We start from the raw sequence: 9,306 nt of genomic DNA, 5'->3' as shown, positions 1-9,306 counted from the left end.
CAAGGATAATGCACCATGGTCTCAGTCACAGAGAATGTAGTTTGTGACTTTTGTTTTGGGCCATTATGGTGCTGTAGCAGGAGTGGGAACGTGATTGGAGAGATTCAGTAGATAGTTGTGGGAGAGATAAGCATGGATTTGAGTGGCGTCAACAGGTTCAAGGACTTTGGAGGGGAAAAGGAGGATGGAGATGGGGTGGTAGTTGCAACGACAGATGTGCTGAGGGGGTTAAGACAGCAGTTTTGAAAGGAAGAGAGGACAGTGCCCAAGGAGAGGGAACCATTTACAATGTTAGCTAGCATAGGGGCCAGGAAACTAAGTTGATGATCAGCAGTTTCATGGGAATGTGCTCAAAGGAGCTGAAGGTGAGTGAGATGAGTGTGGAGAGGGCATAAGGTGGGTGAGAAGCTAGAGAGTTGCAGATTCAGGGCTAGGGCGAGGAGAGCCTATGGGGAGTTCAGTTTGAGGGACAAAGCAGCAGAGGCACCTAAACGGACAGTCTCAATCTTGGTGACAAAGAAGTGCATGAGCTCCTAACACTTGTTGTTGGAGGTGAGGGTGGAGAGGTTGGGGAGAAGGGTTCGAGGAAACGATTGGTAGTGGGGAAAAGAAGCTGGAGGTTATTTTTGCTCCGCGGGATAATCTTGGGTTTGTGGGCAGAGGAGAGTGAGGTCTCATATTACTTGATGTGGAGCAGCCAGATCTGGTGATGGATGGCTAAGCCAATTGTGTGCCAGATAAGCTGGCTTTGCCCCTTGGATTTGCGGGACCGAAGGTGGGGGCCACACCAGGTGAAGCAACCAGGATGGGAAAGAATAAAGGATTTGCTGGGGACAATGGCATCAAAGGTGGAGGTGAAGGAGTGGTTGAGCAAATCGACAGCTACAGAAGTATTGTGGCGAATGGAGGGAATTTGAAAGTGCTGTTGTAAGTAACTTGGGGGAGAGCTTTTTCTAGGGGTGATGTAGAAGCAAGTTGGGTTGGGAGGGGACAGGAGGATGTGGGTGGTGAGGGATTCAAGGGGGTGGCCGGAGATGGCCTTGTCAGTGATCAAGACCACGGGAGTAGAGACCATGCGATATGGCAAGATCGAGGAGTGGCTGTAACAGAGTCTATGAAATGTAGTACCAGTATAACAAGGCACATTTGAATTTCGGTATCAGTGTGACAAGGAGTGTGGGAATTGCGGTGGCAGTCTAAAAGGGGGCGAGGGAGTTGTAGTGCCAGTGTAACAGGGAGTTGCAGTGCCAGTGCAAGAGGGAATGAAGGATGCAATGTAACACAGAGTTGCAGTTCCTGCACAACATGGAGTTGCAATGCTAAAGCAACAGGGAATTGCTGTGCTGGTGTAACAGAAAGTATAAGGGCCAGTATGATAGAGTTGCCATGCCAATGTAACAGGCAATTTGTGTGTGTGTGCCGATGCAACAAGGAGTGTGTGTGTCAATGTAACCCAGAATGTGTTTGTACAGTGTAAAAGGGATCGTGTACAGTATAATAGGGAGTGACTACAGTGCAATGTGGAGTTTGTACTGTAACAGGGAGTGTGTGTACACTAACATGGAGTGTATACAGCATTAAAAAAGAATGACTTGCGTTATATAGCGCCTTTCACAACCACCGGGTGCCCCAAAGTGCTTTACAGCCAATGAAGTACTCTTGAACTATAATCACTGTTGTAATGTAGGAAACATGGCAGCCAATTTATGCACAGCAAGGTCCCACAAACAGCAATGTGATAATGACCAGATAATCTGTTTTAGTGATGTTGATTGAGGGATAATGTGGAAAACTGGCCAGGTATGTCCTGTCCACAAAAAGCAGGGCAAATCCAATCCGGCCAATTACCGCCCCATCAGTCTGCTCTCAATCACCAGCAAACTGATGGAAGATGTCGTCGACAATGCTATCAAGCGGCACTTACTCACCAATAACCTGCTCACTGATGCCCAGTTTGGGTTCCGCCAGGACCACTTGGCTCCAGACCTCATTACAGCCTTGGTCCAAACATGGACAAAAGAGCTGAATTCCAAAGGTGAGGTGAGAGTGACTGCCCTTGACATCAAGGCAGCATTTTACCGAGTGTGGCATCGAGGAGCCCTAGTAAAACTGAAGTCAATGAGAATTGAGGGGAAAACTCTCCACTGGCTGGAGTCATACCTAGCACAAATGAAGATGGTTATGGTGGTTAGAAGTCAATCATCACAGCCCCAGGACATCGCTGCAGGAGTTCCTCAGGACAGTGTCCTAGGCCCAATCATCTTCAGCTGCTTCATCAATGACCTTCCCTCCAACATAAGGTCAGAAGTGGGGATGTTCGCTGATGATTGCACAGTGTTCAGTGCCATTCACAACTCCTCAGAAAATGAAGCAGTCCGTGCCCGCATTCAGCTAGACCTGGACAACATTCAGGCTTGGGCTGGTAAGTGGCGGTTACATTCGCGCCACACAAACGGCAGGCAATGACTATCTCCAACAAGCAAGAGTCTAACCACCGCTCCTTGACATTCAATGGCATTACCATCGCCAAATCCCCCACCATCAATATCCTGGGAGTCACCATTGACCAGAAACATAACTGGACCAGCCACATAAATACTGTGGCAACATGAGCAGGTCAAAGGCTGGGTATTCTGTGACAAGTGTCTCACCTCCTGACTCCCCAAAGCCTTTCCACCATCTACAGGCACAAGTCAGGAATGTGATGGAATACTCTCCACTTGCCTAGATGAGTGCAGCTCCAACAACACTCAAGAAGCTCGACATCATCCAAGACAAAGCATCCCGCTTGATTGTCACCCCATCCACATCCTTAAACATTCACTCCTTCCACCATTGGTGTACCGTAGCTGCAGTGTGTACCATCTACAAGATGCACTGCAGCAACTCGCCAAGGCTTCTTCGCAGCACCTCCCAAACCCGCGACCTCTAACACCTAGAAGGACAAGGGCAGCAGGTGAATGGGAACACCACCATCTCCTAGTTCCCCTCCAAGTCACACACCATCCTGACTTGCAAGTATATCGCCATTCCTTCATCGTCGCTGGATCAAAATCCTGGAACTCCCTCCCTAACAGCACTGTGGGAGTACCTTCACCACATGGACTGCAGTGGCTCAAGAAGGCGGCTCACCACCACCTTCTCAAGAGCAATTAGGAACGGGCAATAAATGCTGGCTTTGCCAGCGACGCCCACATCCCTTGAACGAATAAAAAAAAGTGTTGCTTCGTGGAGAGTGGGAGACAGCCAGAAGTGAAGCAGATGTCAAGACAAGGGGTTGACTAGACAAAACAACTGCAAGCTTGATTGCTAGGTGGTTATCTTGGGCTGGTCTAATGTCCCCTCTGACATTTGCTCTGTTCTTTGCAAACTTTGGTAAGAAAGAATGAAGAGCTTGCATTTATATAGGCACCTTTCATGACCTCAGGATATCTAAAAGTGCTTCATAACCTGGGTTGCACCAGGACCACTCGACTCCAGACCTCATTATAGCCTTGGTTCAGACATGGACAAAAGAGCTGAATTCCAGAGGTGAGGTGAGAATAACTGCCCTTGACATCAAGGCAGCATTTGACCGAGTGTGGCACCAAGGAACCCAAGGAATCAGGGGGGACACTCTCCACTGGCTGGAGTCATACCTAGCACAAAGGAAAATGGTTGTGGTGGTTGGAGGTCAATCAGCTCAGCCCCAGGACATCGCTGCAGGAGTTCCTCAGGGCAGTGACCTGGGCCCAACCATCTTCAGCTGCTTCATTAATGACCTTCCCTGCCTCATAAGGTCATAAGTGGGGCTGTTCGCTGATGATTGCACAGTGTTCAGTTCCATTCGCTACTCCTCAGATAATGAAGCAGTCCGTGCTCGCTACCAAACAGGCCACGGCTGCCACAATTAGTGTAATAGTGTGTGTGCACAGTATAATATGAAATGTGTTCATATTGCAACAGGGAGCATGTTTATAATGTAACAGAGAATGTTCACAGTTTAATAGCAAATGTTTACAGTGTGACAGGGAGTATGTACATTGTAATAGGGAGTCTGTAGAGTGTAACAGGGAGTGTTTATAATCATGTAATAAGGAATGTGTGTATAGTGAAATAGCTTGCAGTTTAATAAGGAGTTGTGTTTAGTGTAATGAGTGTGCACATAGTATAATAGGGAGTGTACAGTATAATAAGGAATGTGTGTACTCTTCTGATGGGTACACACACAAATAGATTGTAACTAAAATAACTTTAAATAAAACTTAACAAATTAAATTAAAATTTGATTGGCCGGGGTGATGATGCACTTCAGTCCCCGTGGTGCCCACTGGTCGCAGAAGGCCTCGAGCGTGCCGGCGGACACTGCGTGCTCCATCTCCAGGGCCACCCGGGCACGAACATGGCCGTGGAAGAGAGGCAGGCAATCGGGCCGAATGACCCCCTCGACCGCCTGCTGCCCGGACCAGTTAATGGCCACTTTGGCCAGGCCCAGGAGCAGTCCAATGAGGAGGTCCTCCGATCTGCCCGCTCCCCTCCGAAGGAATGTGTGTACTCTTCTGATTTTGGGTGGTTGAACAAATAGCTTGTAACTAAAATAACTTTAAATAAAACTTAACAAATGAAATTAAAATTTGATTGGCTGGGGTGATGATGCACTTCAGTCCCCGCGGTGCCCAAGGAATGTGTGTACGCTTTTAAGTGGGGTGATTAATCAATTAGCCTGTAAATTAATAAAACTTTAAATAAAACTTAACAAATTAAATTAAAATTGTGTTGGCCGGGGTGATGATGCACTCCAGTCTTCGCGGCACCCACCGGTCGCGGAAGGCCTCAAGCGTACCCAAGGAATGTGTGCATAGTGAAATAGTTTGCAGTTTAATAAGGAGTTGTGTTTAGTGTAATAAGGGGTGTGCACATAGTACAATAGGGAGTTCACAGTATAATAAGGAGTGTGTGTATAGTGAAATAGTTGGTGTATAGTTTGCAGTTTAATAAGGAGTTGTGTTTATTTATAGTGTAATATAAGGGGTGTGCACATAGAATAGGGAGTGTACAGTATAATAAGGAGTGTGTGTATAGTGAAATAGTTGGTTTATAGTTTAATAAGGAGTTGTGTTTAGTGTAATAAGGGGTGTGCACATAGTATAACAGGGAATGTATACTGTAATATTGTGTGTATAATTGAAGAGGGAGCGTGTTTACAGTGCAGCAGGGAGTGTGCGTGCTCAAGCGCCACTTCCGCATTGCAAGGCCCATACTTGGGCAAGCTGGAGCTCTGGGCGCTGATTGGTTCAGCGCGGGGTTGTCTGCGTGACCCGGATGATCACTCGGGCCCGAGGAAGGAACCGTCCGCGAGACCGCCGCCGTCGCTACCGCCGCCAACCGTCGTCATGGTGAGTACCGGCCCGGGGCTGCTCCTCGCCCCTTCTCCCGGGATAAAGCATGCCCTTTGGTTGCCCCTCCTTCTCTCCCTCCTCCAGGGAGCTGCGAGCGCCAGAAGCCGCGTCCGGGGTGTGTGAGGAAGAGCGGAAACCGGGGAGGGAGAGCCGCCCGGCCCGGCCTCGCCTCCATGCCGCCTTCGCATTTTCTCCCCCCCTCCCGTCCTTCCTTCGGTAACAGCTGAGCGTGACCGCACTTGAGGGCTCTTATAAATTCCCTGTAACTGCCACAAAGTATCCTCCCTCTCTTTTACATTGCGTTCCTCTCTTAAAAGTGGAGGTAAACTTCCTGCCAAATACTGTTCCTCATTCACACTATAACCTGAGTGAGCTGTGACTGCTTTAGTCCCTGGGGCTGTCACAACCTGCCCTGAACCTCAATCTGTGCCATCACCCTAGTTTTGATGGTCTGTTCAAATATTGTACTTTGTGGAAAGTGTATTGTTTGAATTGTGATCTCCTAAAGGCAGTTGGGTTTCTTTGATGTCAGGCTATTGTGATCTCAAAGTTTCCCATTGTGTCATCTTGAAGGAAGTGTGGCCCAACACAGGATAAAAGCTATTCAGCATACTTGCAGGGGAGTTGTAAGGTAGTAGATGGGGTTCAGATGGTTGTCAAGCTACAGTGGTGAAGATTGAGTGGTTAATAAAATGATTATCTAAACCCAAAGATTAGTTTACAACTTTTAGACAATCTGATTGAGGCCCATGCTGCTCATGATAGGACACAATGCTTTGGGAGTTTACAAACAAGGCCAAACCAGTGTGATGGTATTTGGTACTGTTCAATGAATGAGATCAGCACCCTTTTACAAAACTATTAATTTTTACATTCTTGGATATAGAGCGATTGGTCAGAGAGTTAGATGTGTATATGTTCAGGATGCTTAAATATTTGTAATTTGTCTACCTGTATGTTTTAAAAAGTGTATTTTCCTCTTTCCTGCCTCCCCCCCCCCCCCCCCCCCCCCCCCCACCCCCCTCTCCATTTCTGTCATTGACTGACACGCCAGAGACACTTGACTAAAAATTAGGAAGTTATCTGAGTGACAGATTGGATTCATGATGTGTTCGGCTTAGATTTACAGAAACATTTGTAGTTTTGAAGATCCTTTTTGTAGGATCTGTGTTATAAAATATTTGAATGGCTTGAATGGTGTTGGGGAAGAAACACTTTTTTACTCATTCAAGGGATGTGGGCATCGCTGGAAAGGCTGATGTTTATTGCCCATCCCTAATTGCCCTTGAGAAGGTGGTGGTGAGTCACCTTCATGACTACAACTGAGTGGCTTGCTAGGCCATTTCAGATGGCAGTTAAGAGTCAACCACATTGCTGTGGGTCTGGAATCACATCTAAGGACGGCAGATTTCCATCCCTAAAGGACATTAGTGAACCAAATGGGTTTTTACAACAATCTGGTAGTTTCATGGTCACCATTATTGATACTAGCTTTTTATTCCAGATTTATTTAACTGAATTTAAATTCCCCAGCTGCCGTGGTGGGATTTGAACTTGTGTCTCCGGATCATTAGTCCATGCCTCTGGATTACTAGTCCAGTAACATTACCACTATACTATGCCACAATATTTGTTCATTTGTAATTGTAACCAATTCAATTCTAAAGATGTAATTTGGTGTCTCCAGTTCCTGGTCTCCGAAAAATCTTTTCGTTGATCAAATGACACTGTGACTACGAGTTTATATTTGCTGATGAGTCTTTTTAACAGGAAGTTGACGGTAAAGGAGCATCCAGGCCATAGCCAAAAAACTAAGCGTTGGCAGTGTATTTGTCTTTGCATGACTTGAATACATGTCAGATTATTTGATTGATATCTGCCTACATAATTTGTCACAGTCCAGTTCTCATTTCCTATGGTTTCAAATTAAAGGACCATTGAAACATTTTAGAGCTCAAGTCGTCCCTTGCCTTTTTACAGCTTTTGTATAGGCTGAATGCAACTCTTGCTGCACTTGTGATGCTCTTAATACTTCTGTGTTAACAGGTTATCAGTAAAATGTCATGGGCATGTGAAATTTTTATACTATTTGCACTTGAACTGTGAAAGACACAGAGTAGTGCGAATACAGATTTTGTTTTCTTCCAAACTTGGGTTGTGTTGAAAGAATTTAGCAGTATATGACACTTGGTTGAAGTACTGGTGGTGAGAAGTCTCATTTGGGAGTGGGAGCAGTTTCATGTAATGAATGAAGACTTGCACAGCATTAAAGCTTGCGTAGTGTTTCCTGAATATTGTTAGTAAGCCTAATGACAGCACTTCTTCAAATGAGTCCTTTTAACTTTTTGATCTTGTGGCTATTGTGAGAAACCTCTTTTTTATCTGCCTAACTTTTCTTAATCTCCCTCTTGTATGCTATCGATGGATGAACAGGCCTTTTAAAGTACTACCCTGAAACCCATCACTCGGTGTGAGTGTGGCCCAGGAATTACTCTCGCTCCAAATGTCCCGGCCCTTGTTGTGCAGAGCCAGGGATGTTGCATCTCCCTTCGACTAAAATCAGTAACTCGAAGGGTGGGGGAGGAATAAATCGAAAGCAAGAACTTGCATTTATATAGCACCTTTTATGACCTCGGGATGCCCCAAAGCCAGGGAAGTACTTTTGAAATGCAGTCACTTCTGTAATGCAGGAAACGTGGCAGCCAGTATGCACACAGCAAGGTCCCATAAACAGCAATGTGATAATGACCAGATAATCTGTTTCAGTAATGATGGTTGAGGGATAAATATTGGCCAGGGCACAGGGAGAACTACCCTGCTCTTCAAAAACGGGTCATAGGATCTTTTACATCCATTGAGAGGGCAGACGGGGCCTCGGTTTAACATCTCATTTGAAAGACGGCACCTCCGACAGTCCAGCACTCCCTCAGTACTGCACTGGAGTGTCAGCCCAGATTATGTGCTCAAGTCTCTTGAATGGGACTTGTACCCACAACTTTCTGACTCCGAGGCAAGAGTGCTGTCACTGAGCCATGGCTGACACTAATCCTGTGTGTTTCTATGGATGAGACAGTATTCCACACTTGAATTGAGTGTGAGATGTTGCAGCTGCTCTTCCACTATGAACTTCAGCTTCTGGCTCCACTTCAGTCCCACGATCTTTGGCCGCATGGTGCAGAGGGCGACGGGCAAGACGGAGGATCTCCTTATGGATCTGCACCTCAACCTGGCCAAGGTGACTGTCCACAGGTCCAGGTTGGCCACGGCCCATGGCGGTGGTCACTTTGGCTGCCTGCCTCTCTTCCGCAGTCTTGTTGTGCCAGGGTGTCCCTGGAGCAGGAGCATGCAGTGTCCGCTGGTATGCTTGAGGCCTTCTGCGACCGGTGGGCACCTCTGGGATTGCAGGGCATAGTGGATAATAAATGTTGTAGTAGTATTTCATTTTATAAGTTTCCTTTGTTTTACGGTTTCGTTCTCTATTAGTTGTGGGCACTTTAAGTTTTTTGTTTGATACTGGTAAAACCCAGTGTCTCCTTATGGTTTTATTAAGAAAAGGCACACTTCCTGTGTGCAGTGTAAGTACTACTCTGAGCTCACTGTCGTTGCCGGTATTGGCTGACTGTCAGGAGGAGAAGTAGGGTGCTGTAGACTTGCTCATTTTTCTCTACTACCTGTTTGACGCTGTTCTGAAATGTGTATGAAAGTTTCAGAGAAGAAGGGAGAATAATACATTGTTGGTGGCTTTTTCTGGGCCTCAAAGTTCCTGTTGCTTGACCTTTTCTCAAGAGCAAAGGGAAAAGTCATTTCTGGCGTGCCGGTAATCATACTGCGGAGACACTGGAACCACCATTATCTGCACTCAAAAATGACTTGTCTTCTCAATTATCTGCCATAATAATGTTCATAAACAAAGTCTTGTGCAAGTTGT

General features: G+C 46.3%; 1 protein-coding gene across 1 annotated transcript in view; it reads left to right on the top strand.

Annotated features, from left to right (window-relative positions):
* The first annotated feature begins 5,259 nt into the window (after window positions 1-5,259).
* The window catches only part of capzb (capping actin protein of muscle Z-line subunit beta), a 98,749-nt gene continuing 94,702 nt past the window's right edge, over window positions 5,260-9,306 (top strand). The window contains exon 1 of the mRNA XM_085967041.1: window positions 5,260-5,375. Coding sequence (XP_085823167.1) covers window positions 5,373-5,375 — 3 coding nt within the window. The 5' untranslated portion in view covers window positions 5,260-5,372. The remainder of the gene's footprint in view (window positions 5,376-9,306) is intronic.

The sequence above is a fragment of the Somniosus microcephalus genome, chromosome 25, assembly GCF_052327205.1.
Source record: "Somniosus microcephalus isolate GS21.2 chromosome 25, FLI_Smic_1.0, whole genome shotgun sequence".
Taxonomy (NCBI): domain Eukaryota; kingdom Metazoa; phylum Chordata; class Chondrichthyes; order Squaliformes; family Somniosidae; genus Somniosus; species Somniosus microcephalus.
This window is presented reverse-complemented; position numbering and strand designations above follow the sequence as displayed.